This window comes from Cygnus olor, chromosome 2 (genome assembly GCF_009769625.2).
Source record: "Cygnus olor isolate bCygOlo1 chromosome 2, bCygOlo1.pri.v2, whole genome shotgun sequence".
Classification (NCBI taxonomy): domain Eukaryota; kingdom Metazoa; phylum Chordata; class Aves; order Anseriformes; family Anatidae; genus Cygnus; species Cygnus olor.
The window spans coordinates 66327337-66345590 of record NC_049170.1 but is presented as its reverse complement, the minus strand read 5'-3'; the positions used below and the strand labels follow the sequence as shown (position 1 = coordinate 66345590).

The following is an 18254-nucleotide window of genomic DNA, read 5'->3' as shown; positions in this document are numbered from 1 at the left end:
TCTGTCTGGAACTTTCTCAAGAAAAGTTTACATGCACATGGTAAGCAGTACTTACACCATGCATCTGATGCTGTAAGGACATGCAGGAGCTACTGGCAGCAGGCTGTAGGTCTGATTTATCTGGGCACAGTGGAAGCATCAGCTTTTTATTTATTTAATTTTTAAATGGCTGTGACCCTCTCAGTAGCCGCACAACTGGAAGTCACCAATATCTAATATCCCCAAAAGCTGCATAGACAGTGTATCTGGGTGGGAAAAAAAGGTTGTTTTAGGTAATGTGGACACAGAGTGGTATCTCTCTTTTTGCACAGGGAATAAGGGCAGAGACCAAATGGTGTTTTAAGGAGAGATGGATCCATGGAAGACTGTGGTGTGGGAGCGAGGAGCAGCCCTCCTCCTGGAAAAGGGATGATGAAAGGAATGTCTTCAGCAGGTAAATGGGATTCATGCTGTTCGCTATCCCAGCTGTCAGTGGAGTAAAGGGCAGGAGATTGTCACTGACCAAAATGTTATTTTCAACATTCTACCACTCTCATGCCACCTTTTTGGAGGGTTTGCATCAAAGCCTCAAAAAACTGATTTGCAGCTCTTGTAAAGGTTATTCATTTGGGCTGGATTAGTTTTGCAGTTATATCTGCACTTCATATCAGCAGTAGCATCTGTGAAGCCTACAGGACTAGAGCTAATAATTCAATAATATGCTTGGCCGTACTGGGGATGTGACATGAGACTGTCTTCTGCGTGCATCAGATCTGATTTTTCCAAGTATTCTTTTGTCTGCACCAGTTACAGTAACTGATCATTTTTATTTAGGTTAACATGAGTAAGGCGTTTGAGGCAAGTAGAGGGATGCTGGTTGATTTTCAGTTTAATTGGGATTTTTCTCAGGCTGTTCCTATAAGAAATTCCATAACACATAAACTTGTATTTGATTTAATTCAATAGTATTATCTTCAATGTAACCTAGTAAAAACAAAGGATCACAGTGCCCAAGAGAAGTGGACCAGATCAGAGGCCCATCTCCAACGTGCACATACGCCAAAGGAAGCGTAAGAGAGGCAAGCCTGTGTAATATGCTCCCTGACCCTCTCCCCATCTCCATCTGTTTAGCCTAGCATGTTCAAAGCTGTCTGTAAACTTTGGCCACGGCTTTCCCACTCATTTTGATAGCCCTGAAAACCTCAAGAGTAATGCCAAAAATCTCTTTTAAAAATACATGTGAATGAGAACTGCCCTGGTCAGGCTGCTGAAGGAACTAAGGATCAAGCATGGTTTCAGATGTGGCTTCAAAGCTGAAATGATCTGATGCTACTGAAACAAATTTCAGATATATTACTTGGAAGAAAAAAGAAAAAAAAAACATTTTTGGAACATGTAATTTTTGAATGCCATGTCTTGGCAGTGCTGTAAATACCACCAGCTGTGACAGAAATTGCTTCTCCACAAGGTACCAGGCTGAGACTGTCCATTTAGTTCCTACGAGCTACTGAAAATTTGAGATGGAAGCTGTGACAACCACGAGGTCTATGTCAGCAATGTGTTTCATCTACATGGTTGTGTTTAATTGGGTTAGGAAATTAATTTTTGGGAAATTGGGTCGGGCAAGGGTTGGGGGGGGGCGGAAGGGAGGGATGCAACAAGGAGTGTGTCTGCTTTCATCCAGGCCATTATCTCAGCAGATGTACCTTGCTAAAATTACAGCAATTTTTTCAACCTCTTTCCGTCCCTGCAAGATTGGGCATGTAACATTGCAAGGAAAACTTACGCCATGAGTAGAATTGCAGGAATGATCAGTCCTGGGTTTGCCACGTAGCTGAAGATCTTGGCAATAAAAAGTGGGAAATCAAGCTCAATCGTCTCTTGAATGACTTCATACATCCTTTTCTTTCCACTGGAAAGAGAAATACTCAGTTAAGGAGTGTACAGAACTCCTGGAGGGATACAGAAGCTTTCAACTTAATGATGATAAGTAGCATGTTTCCTCTCTGCCAGTGAACATGATCTTGCTGTTGGCCAGCAAGGATTTTGAAGTAAAAATTCTACTGAAATTACTTCATTTCAAATTTTATTTTAGTCCACTCCCCTCTCTCCCTCCTTTAGTTATACAAATAATCTCTGTTAAACCAACTTGCTCCAAAAGATAGTAAGTTTATTTCAATGTGCAGATCCTTTACGAATTCTGCCTATTTACCATCCTGAAATGTATAAAAACCTACAGATTGCAGTAACTATACATTTCTGATCAATTTCTTATTAAATGCAGCCTTCTCATGGTAGAGGTAATTTTCCATATGCAAATCCCAGCTTTCTGAAATAATGAATCAACTTGAAGAGCAGTTAAGTAAGGACAAAAATAGCAAGCTGTGATTATCGCTTAATAGGAAACTCAGTGAAAGAGTCATTTCAAATTGGATTTGTAAAACAGATGAGAGTGTTCTGTGTGAAAGTAGCACAAATCTGTAAAAATTGGTTGTTGTGCTGGATTGCATAATTGACCTTCTTCTCTCCCCACTATCTATGAATTCAGCCCCATGAGTGCTATTCCTCATCTTTAAGCTTGCTTCCTTGTGAGATCTTGCAGTCCCTTCAGATTCTGCTCAGGAAGGCATTGGATTCCTTCCTTATAACAAAAGTCAATAAAGTCCAAGTGGCTAAGTGGGACTCCAACTTCATTGGCTGCCTTAAACCTAGGAGAGTTAAGTTTTCAGTCAAGTTATGGGTGGAAAGTTATGCTGAGGGGAGTGAACCAGGCTGAGAAGATTTTGAAGGTGTGATTGGGAATTAAAATAGTGCTCTCATTTCAGGTTAGTCATATCTAAAGGATAGCATGCAGGCAACAAGTTTCCTGACAGATCTTCGGATATTGCCTGTTGACACCTATCCTTGTTACAGAACAGACGGAATTCTGGTCTATAGCCTTCTCCCCAAGTCTTTTAGCTTTCTGATGTTGTTCTCAATCAGCAGAACAATTTGTTCCAATCTGGTTCTTTGCTGTGTCAGACTCAGTGGGCCTAGGAAATGGTGTTACTCAATCAGATCAGACATTATTGGCATGTTAATCCAGTCCACTGAATGCTCTGAACAGTGCTAATTTAGGAGAGAAGGGGAGGAAAAAGAAGGCTTTTTTTTTTTTTTTTAAAGCAACAACTCCTCAGGCTCAGACCTATCCATTTCCTGCTATTTTCCATCAAAAATTCAACACAGTTCATGCTGTGGGATTTCTTGGCTCTATGGAAGGTCTTGGGAGGCTTTAGACTCTAGTTTTGCTACCATAATGTTGATGAGAGCCTTAGGGCTGCTCCTATTGCTTTTTTCCTGGGGGCTGCACCTCGCTGTCCCACCCCTGCTGTCCTCTGATGCTTCTCTATCACTGTGTGTTGGGGAAAGCACCATCAATCAGGTAGCAGAGGAGGGAGCAAAAAAGCTGGGTTTGCAGAGCCTTCCAGAGAAAAGCAGACATGCTCAGAGGAGACCCAGCACCCCTGGCAGACTGGGTGGGTCCCGTGGCTTCACATCACTAGGGATTTAACAAGGAAGGAAATGGAGGTATTATACCATCTTTGCTGGAGACCAGGTCTTCGAACTTCATGAAATTAATCCTTTGTAGCAGAGCAAAAACCTTGCATTATTGGTGTTTTGCTAGTACCTGAATGGTCCACAGTCAAAGGAAGGAGGCAAGGACATGATGGTGTAGGCCACAGGCAGGAGGCTGAGGAACAGGATTAACAGTAAAAGTCCCATGTAAAAGTTGTTAGACTTGGATGCTTTGAATACTCGTTCATGAGGGACATTGCTACTCATAACAGCCCAACATTGAAAATACATGGAGGTTAATAAGCGCAGCACATTTATACCCACGAGCCCTGGTGCATAAAAGGATCCCATCCTGAAAAGGAAAGGAGAGGAAAAGATGTTTTTTTTTTTTTTTTTTTTTACAGACTGGAAGGGCTTTTATTTTCAAAAGAAGAAAAAATGTTGCTAATGTTGTGGAAAGCTTACCCACAACTAAAGTCCGAGCGGAAAGGCTTGTGCTATCTATCTAGTGTTTCTGAAGGAGAAGTTGCCTGCATCCTTGTTAATGTACAGTGACCATATATAGAGGACCAGACAGATCTCAGACCTCAGTGGTTGCAAGGAAAGACTTGCAGTTTGTGACAAAAATTGTTTGGGGATAGCTTGGAATATGTCAAGCAGAAGAACCCAGCAGGGAGAGACATTCTTGAGTCTGCAGAGATGTTGTAGTAGAGGATCATCAAATCCTGGAAAAAGAAACCTTGCTCCCAGAGGAGGTGTGGGATTTTGTGTGGTTGCCTGTTGACTCTCATTGTGTCATACGAGCAGGTTTTGTTTGCCCTCCCTTGGGGCAATTTTGGGATGTACTCTCTTGCCTGACGTTCAGCTGACTCCAGGGCCAGCCTTGTGCTCACAAGTAAGCTCACAGCACCTTGCTCCCAAACCTCTTCTGATCTCTTCCCCCAGCACATGAGCCATCTTGAAAGGATGAAGTACATTTTTGTGAAAAAATGATTTTATAAAAGTGAGACCAGGGCCGGGTTTGCAAGACTGTTCTCTGTTTCAGTTGATAGTTCTTTGACAACTAAGCTGGCATTTTTAATTTTCTACTTTTGTATGCAAGAACAGAAAGTCAAACAATCAGAGAAACCAAAACCCAAAGGCTATTCTAGCTGGCTTGGAAGTCTTCTGACTACACTGTAGGTCTTTTTTTCAATAATGCAAAAACAAAGAAGATCTTACCAAATCATTCCTTGGTTGAAGACCAAACCCAAAACATTGCCGCTGATGTCAAACTCTGCATAGGAGGGCTGCATGGGAAGAGAAAGAGTTTGTTTTTGCTAGAGGTACCTGCTATTGCTTGCTGTTGCTGCTAGGTATAAGGATACTTATTTAAATTTGATATAGAGTGATTTCTGGGAGGGCTCCCACTGTGTGTGCACTGCTTGAATAACCAGGAGCTGGGCTGTGGGCTGCCTCTCTCTTGGCTTGCTTAAAATTGGACAAATGTACGGAGGTGCTTAGAGTTGCACAGTGTTTATATGTTCTCTCAGCTAGCAAAGTCAATTGTGAACAAAGGAGCCATGGCACAGGACTCGACTTTATACTCCAGCTGGTGTATCTGGCTGCTGATTTGCAGTTTTATTCTGGTAAAATATTGAATGTTAAAACAGTCATAATGATGATCTGGAGGGCAAATGCTACACCAGATATATCCATGTCCCTAGGTCTTGCAGCAGCAGGCTGCTGCAGAACAGAAGTGGAGAGCCTAGGGGAGAGGAATGTGAAGGAATATATTACCTGGTCAGTAAGAAGTGGCATTTTGCCCTGTTCTAGATAATAGTTAAAATATTGTTTTCTGTGGACCAGCCCTTCTAATGTGGGTGCTAAAGGTGTTAAGTCCAGAACAGTCAGGTCTAATCTATTGACAGTATTTGTCACTTTATAAGTTATTATTCTGGTAGATTTGCCTATGATGACACTACTGTTCTATGAGTATATGCTTTTGTGCATAAAAACTCAGGTCCAATTTAGCAGCTTATACTATGTAAAGCTTTTTCTGTTTTCTTGAAAAAATATTTTTTATTTCAATACAGAACACAATTCTGAAAAATGATGGGTGATGCCGTCATATGTTTGAAATATCCTGTGTGGTATGTCTGCTTTTGACCCAATTTGATATCTGATTCTGTCTGAATCCATCTGTTTTTGTCACTTAAATGAAAAAAATGAACCTTTTTTTTCACAGTTTCGCTCTGTATTTGTGCAGCTCCAGTGCTGGCCGCTTTGTAATGTTACCTTTATGAATACCAAAGAGTTCAGCACTCCTGTGTGTTATGCATACATGAGAAGGGAAAGAAGAGCTCTTTACTCCACTGCAGCAAAAGTAACACCAACCTCCAGAATAGATCAGAAGACTGTGCTATGAGTAAAGCATCCTACTGCCTGCAGGGCAGGCAATGAACAAGAAGGGCTTTGAGAAGAGATGAGTGTAGAAGGGCCCAAAGGTTTGAGGTTATAACAACTGAATGAACATCAGGTCAATTTTTTTCAACTCAACTTCATCTTTTAAATTCCTGAGGTGGGAAAGATAACTGTGTTTTTGTAGGGTACTTTCTGGGGTGAAACTGATTGATCCAGAGTAGTGATGCAGAGACTGCCTTCACAGCTTAAATTATCAAACAAGACCAGAAAATGGGTGGAATTCATTCAAAATCAATCTGTGTCATATTTGAACAAATGGCCCTGTATTACCTCTAGCTTCTCAGCTACAAGACATTGACTTACAAATCCAGCCTCTAGGTCCCAGCACCAACAGTAATTCACAAATCTGACAAAGCAAGCCCGGATAAAATCTCCCACCAGGATGGTTACATAGGTCACCAGGATATCAGACACTGTGAGCCTTACAAACTCCTGCAATTTAAAGCACAAACAAAATATTTAGCTCCTATAATTTCAGTAGCTCATTCAGGGAGTGCATTTTATTTATTAATCTATCTCCCTCTATATGACAGTAACCTTCAGAACTGCATGCTGTGAGTAATCTCCCTACCTGTTTTCAGCCACTTGGCAGTGCCAAAACTTCACTTTTGTGCTTGGGAATAACAAACTCCCTTACAGCTATTAGCCCTGATAGCTGTTATTAGTATTATTGACTGCACTATATGTTGTGGCAACACATAAAATGGAAGCAGAATGCTAACGCTGCAATAAAGCTGTAAAACATGCAGACAAAGAAGGTGATTTTGACGGTGCTGTCACAGAAATCTGTGCTACTGTGGTTTACATTTGTGAGCTGTTCTTGCAGGTATTTCACTGTTCTGAAGAACTACAAAACTTTGGTGCGTGATGAAAGCTGCCCAAAGCAAGAGAGTTGAAGGGTAGGTTTGTGGGGCGAAAGTTGTGGTGCTGAGGACTTAAAGGCCACCTTCCATGCATCTCAGGGTGGGTTATCTTCATCTAGCTCTGCCCTCATCCCCTGGCCTCATGGTGCATTAGTGGTTGGGATGTGTCAGGAATTCCCTTGGGAACACATCCTCTGGGTCAGGCTTCATCTGTGTGCTCCAAAACCTCTCTGCAATGCAAATCAAGTGCGACAACAAGTGGAGAAGACAGGTTTGCTTCGAAGGTGCTGTCACGATCTGAACCAAGGTATGATGTAGGCATGACCATAGGCTACCTGGACTTTTTTACTCTTTTGAAGAAAGTGTTGGAGGTCTGTGTGTGTTGGGGGTTTCACGGCCATAGCTTGAGAACAGTGGTGAAGGATTTATATTGCCTTGGTACTGCTATGTGAGAGCTGGGAAAGGAGATGTCTTTTGCAAGGAAAACTTAAATCCTGGAAATGCTAAAAACATCAACCATAAAAACAAAAACACAAAAACAACACCCAAATCATCCCAGAGACTTACTGCATAACAAATTTCTTACAATGCCGACAGTTGTCTCCCAGCAGGGTCCCCTGGGCATGTCTGCAGGATCGAGGGGAGGTGGGGTGTCAGCACTGCTGTTCCCCATGGATGAGTTGTGGTGGCCAAGCAGCATCCAGCGTGTGATGTTCTTCACAACATCTTCTTCAGCCAGCTGCAACAGAGAGATACCTCAGCCAAAAAATGTAAGGATATGGTGACCACAGAGGGTGCCAATGTGTTCCCCTCTCTACCAGCTACCATCCCTAATACAAGAAACTGCTTAAAATGGATTTGAAGTGGCAGCACTGGAAAGAAGACTAGCACAGAACCTTGCTCCCTTTCCCCAGGTGTCAGGGAGCAGCCCCTCCAGATCAAAAGAAGCTTGGGGGCACCATGAGTTTTGGGGGATCAGCAGCCAGCTCCCTGCACATGGAGGAGCCAGACCTCCAGCAAGATGAGACATGGTTTGAGGGCCAGGGAGAGCAAGGAGCAGGGCTGCTGCTAGTATGCATGGAAGAGGAGCCTCTGTGCAGTTCTCCTTCCTTGCTTTGTTCTTCATTGTCAGGGCTGAACAAACCTCCCTGATTCCTCTTACTCTTCTCAGCTTAAATAAGGGTCATTTTTTTCTATAGATCAGTTAGACATTTATCCTTTCCTGCTGTTATCTGCCTGCTGCATACTACCAGGATAATGCTAAAGTGGGGAGGGCAGGGGAAAAGGATTATAAATCACATTCTTGGGGTCTGCATTAATAGAAATTGCAAATAGTGTCAGATGGAAAAAAAAAACAAATTACCCTAATATTCTGTGATTTTAGATGATAATAATAGACAGACCTAGGAGTTCTTTCTTGAGTCTCTGACCTCTGCTCAGCAGCAGGGAGCTCTGTTCCCAAAATCCATCTCAACCTCAGTGTGGGACAGCTTGATGCTTAAAATGCTTGAGAGCACTGGGGAGGGGTGGGGGGCACTTGCTGCAAAATGTGGGATTGCCCCTGGTAGACATGGAGATGTGCTGCACTCACCCTTGGCTCCAAAAAATGCTAGTGCACTTAGCTTTTCAACTCAGCCCTTACTTTTTCATTGACGTCGTCCATCAAGGCCAACAGGAATGTGTAGAGGTTCCCCAAGAAGAGGGCAAAGATGCGTCCCAGCTGCCACTTCAGCCTGATACGCGGATGGTAATTTTCGAGTGCAGCGATGGTTTCAAACAAGGGGGGGCAAAACATGCCTAGCAAGGACATCACAATTTCAACCTGCCAAACAAGGAAAAGGCTACTGCTAACAGCAACAACAGAGACTACCTTACTGTGAGTTGTGACCAAAATTAAGTGTGCACGATGACCACTTTCAATGGGGGGCAAGCTAACAAATCTCTTTAATATCAGCAAATGACTTTCCACTAGAGCAGGGCAGCAAAAGTGGAAGCAGCACATAATGGAGAGAAAGTTGTGTTATGTGACAGTGTGCCACCAAATTAGTTTCTGCTCCTCCCTGCTAACAGAGGCCAATTACAGTAATAAGATTTGGACCAAGGGACATGTGGAGTAGAGCAGGAGCTGCCAGCAACCTGTCGGCAACTGGCTGGAGATTCTTGAAGGTTTTATGATTAGGAGGGAGCCAAAATGAGCTCAGCTCCTTGGCTTAGTGTGCTGGCAGCACAGCAACAGGCTGCAGGGCCGGACTGCAGGGCTTGCTCCTGCAAGAGGACTTTTGTTATTGTCTCAAAGGGATGAGCTCTGCAGAGTGTGTTCCCTGTCAGTCCAAGCTCATGCATATTTAGTTTCTTCAAGTCACTCATACTATTGCCTGCATCAGCTCCTCATTTATTATTTTAGTTTTAGAGGAAGCAAAAGACTTGTCTTAAAAAGTAATTAGTCAATGCTAATGTTTATTTGCCATATTTGGCACGTCCTTTTGCAATAGGCAATTATGGATGTGAATGGAAACGCGTCAAGGACTCAGTGTTGCAGCCCAAGAAAATATGTCCCCATCTCATATTTATTCCTCTGTATGGGGCAAAGTATTGGGTTGCTGTGGTCAATGAGATCATTGATGTGTCAGCATTAGGTCAGGCATGGTTTGCAAACACTATCTTCTTTTTACAGCCATCTAGTGCCTGTTGGCCTGCAGAGGACTGTGTGTGGACAGCCACCGGCAGGTTCTGACTCATGGGTCTCTTGTTTTTTACTTTTGTTTCCAGAAAGAGGAACAGTACCCAGAATTGTGTATATGCAGATCTTAAGTTATTACCAGGAAAGTCTCAGTTGCGAGACTTTTTTTTTTGTTTGTTTGTTTTCCCTTTGGGAAAAGTTGACTAAATAAATCAAAGCATTTTGTGAGCTGTTTTGCTGATGTTTTCTGAGGGAAATATGAAAATGCATAAGTTTGAATTTGATTTGCCTTTGATATTTAGATACATGGTAATGGAGTATACATTGAAATTAAGCCTTTCAATAGATAGAAACAATTTTGTGTGAGCGTGGGGAGAGCTTCGAGTTTGAACAGTTCATTCCAAAATAAGACAAATATTTTCGACAACTGACATTTTTCTACTGATCATGAAATCTTATTCCCATTACTCAGAAGGAATGAAAAAGATCTGAGTTTAACTTCATGTCTTTTAATGGACATTTTCAACACTCAGCTTTCTAGTACAACATAATATTTGAGCATTAATATATAACTTGAGGTTGATGCTTTAAAAAATGGTGATGTAAGTACTGAAGGCCCATTGACTCTTAATGCAATTTATTGTGAGAGCATTTTCCCCTGCCTACAGGAGCTGTTAATTTGCCCTGAAAACTCTCAGTGAGACCAGTGTGATTCCTGGCTAACACAAGTACAAAGTTACAGAGGGACTTTTGGACCATGGTGGGGAATCCCTCTGCTTTGGATGCCATCTTCAGGCTGTGGCAATGATTATGCTAATGTACAAGGAAAGTTATTACATCAGAAAACTGGAAGGAAAGTTTCCATACCTCATTTCTTTCATACCACCCAACATTTTGCATTTTGGAAAATGTCTGGGAGCGTTTCACCACAAAGTAAATGAGGTAGCCGCTCCCACACAAGCAGCATATGATGAGGACGTTGGCCAGGACCCGCAGGAACCTCCTCAGGTGGATGTTCTCATCTTTGTTGCTTTCTTGCTCATCCACGATAGATTCCTGAAAAAACAGAGATACTCACAGAATTGGAGCAAGTAAGTTGTAGCACTGAGCCTAAGGCAACATCGGATAGTTTTCTACGTTATAAAATGTAATTCTGAGCTATGATGGCTATATTGAACATGGTATTTGCGTTAAGCTCAAACAAAACTCCATGAAGGCATCTCATTTTGCCTGGAAGGCACAAAGTGGCAGACAGCCTGCCACATCCCACAGGAATAAGGTGGGGGAATGAGGCTCTAAAATAAAACATCTCCCAGCCGAGTCTGCAGCTGGGTTGCAAGGCCTTTTGGATGTCACTGCTAGCTCCTGGACAGGTGATTGCACACCGTCATCAGGTCACCTCTTGCAACTCATCTTCACAAAAAAGAAAACTGATCAAGGCTTTGAAATCCACAGCTGTTAGGCTTTTTCTTCACTCCATGTGTAATTTTTTCCTGTGGCTAATTCCTGCTCAGTATCCCAAGCCCTACCTCTTTTACAGTCCAAAAATTGGTTTGTGCATTTTAGCAAAGATCCTTCTGGTTTTATCTGTGTGCAATACTGCTATTAAGTTCCCTTTCTCTGGGATTTTACGTGAAGTGTTAGCTCTGAACAAGGTTAAACTGGATGAAGTTACTTTTCAGATCGAGCAGCTACATGCTGACTGGCGGCTCTTTTATGTATTGCCTTTTCCTTACCCAATCTGGTATGAATATGTAAAAAAAAGTGTGGGGCGAGCTATTGTTGGAAAAGTTCTTCCCTCCTTCAGCAGATGCTCAATATATTTGGCCTTGCTTTGTATGTGTTTTATAATCACAAAACTCAGTCCAATTTGTTGAGTATTTTCTTTATTTTTTATTTGTAATTTTTTAATTTTTGAAACAGTTTTTGGTTAATGGAGCTCCTAGCAGCCCAGAGGCAGAACATTACATAGAAATTTCTGTTAACCAAAAATAGTTTTGGATTTTTTATTTTTTTCTCACAGTTTCAAATAAAACTGTTTTGCTTTTTACAAACTTTGTTAATTAAAAAAAAAAATAAAGCCCTTCGAAAGTAGGCTTTAAGACCAAATTTTTTGACAGAAAAATATTTTACATATTTTTTGTTAGGGGTTACCTTGAAGCTGGTGGTGATGGATGCGAACTTGTTGTCTGCAGTCTCTGGGTTGCCAATGAGGTAGTCCCAGCTTGTGAACATTTTCCAGCTGAAAATGAAGTTGTCATCATCCCCATCTGCTGTACTCTCATTGGCATTGCGTGCCATCCTGTGTAAGGGCATGCACAGTGACAAGGTCAGGCCAAGTGTTTCACAGAGCCACCACACATCCTGTTTCACAGAGCCACCACACTTGAGTTTTGCTGGGGCAGCTGGTGGGTGAGGAAGGAAAGCAGGGTGGTCTTTCATGGGGCTTGGGTGTGACTGTCAGGGCTATACAGGCCTTGTAATAAAACCCATAATGTATAGAAAAACTAGAATAGATGATGAAAGCAGGCAAGGGATTGCTTCCACTACCTCGTGCATGATGAAAGACTATTTACAGTGTTTCTGGGCCCTAGGGTAGAGTAAATGATAATGGCTACCTTTAGGTAGTTAAATTTAGTCAAAAAGCACTGGTACTGTCCGGTAAAGTCATTGCAACACAACATTTTAGTGATATTTTTGGTAGCTGCACAATGTTGGAGTGAAAGAGCTTGCAGCAAATCATGCAAGGAGAGGAAAAGGATTATTCTCATTAATCAGCACAGGAGCAGATACGGCTTCTGTTGTTTCCTCTCTGTTATTTGATCCCTGAAATCCTTGTATGAGACAACAGATGCTGCCTTTTCATGGTAAAAATACAGTAAATCCCCATGCCCCACTCCAGTCAAAGACTCAAGAGGTTCTTTTTGCTGCATAGCAATAGTCTATTTCGATAGCAATACAAATACATTGGCTTATCCTTTCTTGTAAGGGAAGGATAACCTTTGCATGGTGTGGCCTCCAGAGAGAGATAGGGAGTTTTATTTTTGGCTTTGCAGACTGTCTTCACAGTGTGACATGATAGCTGTGGGGCTCACACTGGCTTTCCACAACTTTTTTTTTTTTTTTTTTCAGTGAAAGCATGTGAAAAGGAAGCTTTGAAACCTACTGCGGGTAAAATCCTCCTTCATGTTCACAAGAAGGAGGGAACCCAGATTTGGGGACCCAGCTAGGAGACACTGGCCTTACTTACGATCTTATAACAACCATCAGACTGTAGCCAAACACACTGATCCCAACCATGAAATATGCCATTGGTAGCCTATATTTCAACCAGCCAATGGTCCGCTGGTTGTTGTAGTAGCCATAGAAGAGTGCTGAGTACTTGATGTACCCCTAGAGGAAAAGCAAACACAAACCTTTGTGTAAGCCATGTGGCTGTTCCTCTGTAGGAAAAAGGTTTCTGGTGAAAACTGAAAATTTTAAACAAGGAAAATCATCTTGGCAATTATTTTAGTGTCTCACTCTGAGCCGTTTGCTGCCTTGTCATTTTTGAAAGCCATCAGTGCACTTATCATTTTACAAGAGGGAAGAAGGGGATTGTGTCAGAAGATACTGGCTCAAAACTAAAATGCAGTTTTTTGTCTATCACTGTTTCATCCTTACCAGAAAAAACTTCCTATTGTTCTTTGTGGCTTAGCCCACCTACTTCTCTAAGTCAGTATCAAACACTCATGATAGAAATGCTGTAGTAAAGGGGCTTCCCACCATGATATGAAACTTTTTCAATCAGCTAAGATGCAGTTGATGCTTGGTACCCTGTGGATTTAGCTCCTTTTACTGGCTACTACCTGCAGAGCAAATATAACTAAAGACTAAAATCAAAGTATTCACAAAGTATTTTCACATTTCTGTGAAAAGCAGAGCTCAGACAACAACAGCTACGTTGTCTCAAGTAGACCTATTTTTTACTTGCAAACTGTGGGTCATTCAGCAAGCATGCAGTTCTCCTAACCTGATCTCTCTATTTTTCTCTTACCTCATCCAGGTTGATGTGTATCATTGTATATTGTGCCTTTCAGCTCGTAAGTTAAGTGTAGTTAATCAGTCTGCCCATGATAGTTGAGTGAGCTCCCTTCCAATCAAGGTTTTGGAAAAAGACAAAATTGAGACATCACTTGAAAACCATATCAAAGGCTGTGCACTGGGTCTAGTTTTGGGACATCCCTGGGTGCAACATCAGCTGCACATCTGTCCTGCACAAAGCACAGTGCCACAGGTACAGCATAGTTTTGCGTGTTTTTCTTCCGGTGCTGCAGGCTGCAACTTGGGGAAATGCAGCAAGCCTGTGGCTGGCAGACCCAGAGCACATTGGCTTGGGGTTTGGAGCATGTTATTTATAGCATGTACTGGGTAACCGCAATGAAAAAAAAGCCTTATAAAACATAAAGATTATGTTTCTGGAGGGCACTAGTGACATTTTTTTCTCAGATTGGAATCCCAAACTTTCATCTTTTTGATCCATCAAATTGTCGGGACTGAAAAATTAGTTTCTCTCTGCACATCATCCAGTATACTCTTTAAACTTCATTTGTGAAGCATGGTGTCTGGTATCCAAGTGAGATTTATTCCTTTCTGCTCCTCTGGGAATCCGTGATGTGACCTCCTTTCTGTCAAAGCATGCTTTTCCTCTGACTCCTCTCTCTTAAAATGTATTTTTCAGGTTCACAGTATTGCCTCATTGTTTTACCCCTGCTCTGAAATATGTTCCCCACTGCACCTCTCCTGTGGAGCACACTGGACATCCATTCATTTTCAAAGGACAAGCCTCTGTGAAGGGCTTTATTCAACATCGTCTGGCTGCAGAAGGCAGTTTTAAGTTGTTGCCCCATAGCTGGATATTGTTTCACAAGCTTGTCAGGTGGGCGGCTGGCATTGTTTGGCAGAGAGACTCATGGGATCAAGCTCTTGATGAAAGAAGGGTGATGTAGGTTTATTTACCAAGCCAAAGGAAGGAGACTGGCAGGTGCTGGTAGCTAGTCTTTGATATGATGGCACAGCCTCAGCAAAAAGAAAACATCTTTACTGATGTGAATGTGATGTGCGTGGTTTATTTTCTACTAGAGAAAACCTACAGCTGTGGTTCAGCAACACACCTGTTTGGTTTTTGTTGCTGGTGGTTGTTGTTTTGCCTGTTTTTTAGGTAGGGAGGTGTTAATTAAAATGATACTTCTTGTATTCTTCCATCATGCTGGTCAGATGAAGTTTTTGTTCGCTACAAACTTATTTGAAATGTTGCTAATTGACCCCTGACTCTGGTGAATTTTGGATTCTGACAAGCAGGCGAAAAGGCTGGGAGAAGGAAACATAATGGAGCAAGTTATCTTGAGTGTCATCACGCGGCACTTCCAGGACAACCAGGTGATCAGGCCCAGTCAGCATGGGTTTATGAAAGGCAGGTCCTGCTTGACAAACCTTATCTCCTTATATGACAAAGTGACGCGTTTAGTGTATGAGGGAAGGGTTGTGGATGTGGTTCACCTTGACTTCAGTAAGGCTTTTGGCACTGTTTCCCACAACATTCTCCTCAAGAACCTGGCTGCTCTTGGCTTGGACTGGCATATGCTTTGTTGGGTTAGAAACTGGCTGGGTAGTCGGGCCGAAAGAGTCGTGATTAATGGAGTTAAATGCAGTTGGAGGCCGGTCACTAGTGGAGTCCCCCAGGGCTCAGTACTGGGGCCAGTTCTCTTTAATATCTTTATCGATGATCTGGATGAGGGGATCGAGTGCACCCTCAGTAAGTTTGGAGACAACACCAAGTTAGGTGTGTGTGTCGATCTGCTCGAGGGTAGGAAGGCTCTGTAGGATGACCTGGATAGGCTGGACCGATGGGCTGAGGCCAACTGTATGAAGTTCAACAAGGCCAAGTGCCAGGTCCTGCACCTGGGGCACAACAACCCCAAGCAGCACTACAGGATGGATGATGAGTGGTTGGAAAGCTGCCTGGTAGAGAAGGACCTGGGAGTATTGGTTGATAGTCAGCTGAATATGAGCCAGCAGTGTGCTCAGGTGGCCAAGAAGGCCAACAGCATCCTGGTTTGTATAAGAAACAGTGTGGCCAGCAGGACTAGGGAAGTGATTGTCCCCCTGTACTCGGCTCTGGTGAGGCCACGCCTGGAGTACTGTGTTCAGTTTTGGGCCCCTCACTACAAGAAGGACATCGAGGTTCTCGAGCGAGTCCAGAGAAGGGCAAGAAAGCTGGTGAGGGGTCTGGAGAACAAATCTTACGAGGAGTGGCTGAGGGAGCTGAGATTGTTCAGCCTGGAGAAGAGGAGGCTCAGGGGCGACCTTATCGCTTTCTATAGGTACCTTAAAGGAGGCTGTAGCGAGGTGGGGGTTGGTCTATTCTCCCACGTGCCTGGTGACAGGACGAGGGGGAATGGGCTAAAGTTGCGCCAGGGGAGGTTTAGGTTGGATATTAGGAAGAACTTCTTTACTGAAAGGGTTGTTAGGCATTGGAATGGGCTGCCCAGGGAAGTGGTTGAGTCACCATCCCTGGAGGTCTTTAAAAGACGTTTAGATGTAGCCCTTAGTGATATGATTTAGTGGAGGACTTCTTAGTGTTAGGTCAGAGGTTGGACTAGGTGGTCTTGGAGGTCTCTTCCAACCTAGATGATTCTGTGATTCTGTGATTCTGTGATAATGGGTTCCTCATCAGAAAATGGGTGGTGAACACAACTCTGTCCCTGTCAGCTTTCTTGATGCATCAGTACTTGAAGCTTTGTTAATAAACTAGTTTAAATTGTCTGGTTTACATTAGCTTGTTAATTTGTTTGTTTTAACAAACGAAGTTGTGATGGTTTTTATTACAGAAGGACTGGGTCCCATACATGCAATGTGTGGGCCAGCACCAACAAGCATTTCATAATTGTTTCTATAAGCAGCAGCTTTGAAACTCGGATTCCAAGATATTGCCTGCAGCAGCATCCCTTCATGCCTGGCCCATGGGGATGGTAGGGATGAGAGGATAATTCTCTTCCCAAGGCTGTGAGCAAACTCTGTGGTATGAGAAGATGTTCCCTGCCTACCAACCAGGAGTGCTGCTTGCATTTCCTTTCTGGCTTGCTGGGTTGGAGCAGCTCTTGTTTTTCTTCTTCGTTGTGGTTGCCTTTTCAGTTGAAAGTCAAATGGCTCTTGTTCGTACTAGAGACTTTGGTTTTTCAGGATAAAATTCTACATTTATGAAAGTGAGTTGATACAGATGCAATATTTGTTCTATGCAAGCTAAAGATAAAGCAGAAATGTGTTCTTTGGGCACTTTTTCCTTGGAAAAAAGATTTTTTTTTTTTTTGCCTGACTTCACAGGGCAACTCTGTGAAAGTGGTGTAAGTAAGTTGCACCAAGCTCACGACTGGGCAATTTACATTGTCACTGGCTTCTATTAATGCTCATGCAAAAATGTAACATCAACTCTGGTGTCTCATTAGTAAAATTATTGTGTAGATAAAAGGGCATGGGGTTCCTAAATCTGCTTTGACTTCCCTCAGCATGGAGCTGTACAACTCCACTGGCCTTAGTGGATTTTATTTTGCCCCACTGCACCTCATTAACCCCAGAAAGCACATTTTTGGGTGGTGTTAGCCAGCTCTGTGTTGGGATGTGACACATCCCATTTGGACTAAAAGTGCATTTGTTTTGTTCCTGATAAAGCAAGAAATATACACGTGTGTATACAAACACATATGAGATATGCCAGGAAGCACATTTTTAGATGGAAGGATTCAAATCCATATGCATATGTCTTAATACACATATGCTATTTTGGCCAGGAATCTCTGGGGATCTGCACTATGGCATCTGCACTGTGGCACTCATGGGTGCGGGCATCTCTTCATCTTCTAGAAGAAAAAGATTCATTGTTGGTTTACCTCAGGACAAATTCATCCCTGTAGCTTCACTAACTTCTGAAGGGTTTTATCATGTATTAAACTGATCTACTAATCTCTTATGATTAACAACCCTGTACTTACCTCAAAATCCCAAAGAACAGAAAAATCCATAGCTGTTGCTTGTTCAGCCCGGGGTACAGTTTTTCTTGGCATGCTCCCATATGGCATTCCCATCAGGATCTGGTGATCATTAATAAGAGAGATGTATGTGTAGTATAACACACTGTAGTTTTTGTTTGTTTGTTTGTTGTTTTTCTTCCTTAGTGAGTTGCTTTTGGTTGATTTTTAATATGTATTTTATTTCTTAGTACCTGCACAGCAGTGTAAAATATTTAGAATTAATTTTGCTAATGAATTAGATCCCTCCATGAACAGCTCCAGTTTAAATGTCCTTGGTTTAGCAAGAGGTTTCTTTGTCTGAATTTCATGGGTCTAATGCAATAAAGGGATTAGTTTTATCTATTTATTCAGGACTCTTCCTTTGAGAGAAGTCAAGAGCACTGGGTTAAGCTTGCAGTAGATTCTGTATTATACAGTCTTGAATTGAAAAATGGTCTCAAGGTGAGGTGAAAGGCAGTTAGGTTTGGGCAAGAAGCATATGACAAAATGACATAAAGAATAGTTTTCATAGCACAGCCTCTCCTGATGACACCATGCATAGCACTCCTTGCAGCAAGTCCCACAGCTATTGAAGTCCACACAGAGAATGTCAAGGGCTATGGAGAGTTAATAACATATTTACCAGCAGACTCTGGTGTCCATACCAAA

The 18254-nt window shown here is 42.4% G+C and overlaps 1 protein-coding gene across 1 annotated transcript in view; it reads right to left on the bottom strand.

Moving 5' to 3' along the window:
* The window catches only part of LOC121064427 (transmembrane channel-like protein 2), a 33147-nt gene that overhangs the window by 7096 nt on the left and 7797 nt on the right, over positions 1-18254 (bottom strand). Inside the window, 10 exon segments of the mRNA XM_040545925.1 lie at positions 1766-1891; positions 3647-3886; positions 4756-4823; positions 6301-6429; positions 7447-7599; positions 8503-8682; positions 10408-10596; positions 11695-11842; positions 12791-12933; positions 17568-17666. Coding sequence (XP_040401859.1) covers positions 1766-1891; positions 3647-3886; positions 4756-4823; positions 6301-6429; positions 7447-7599; positions 8503-8682; positions 10408-10596; positions 11695-11842; positions 12791-12933; positions 17568-17666 — 1475 coding nt within the window.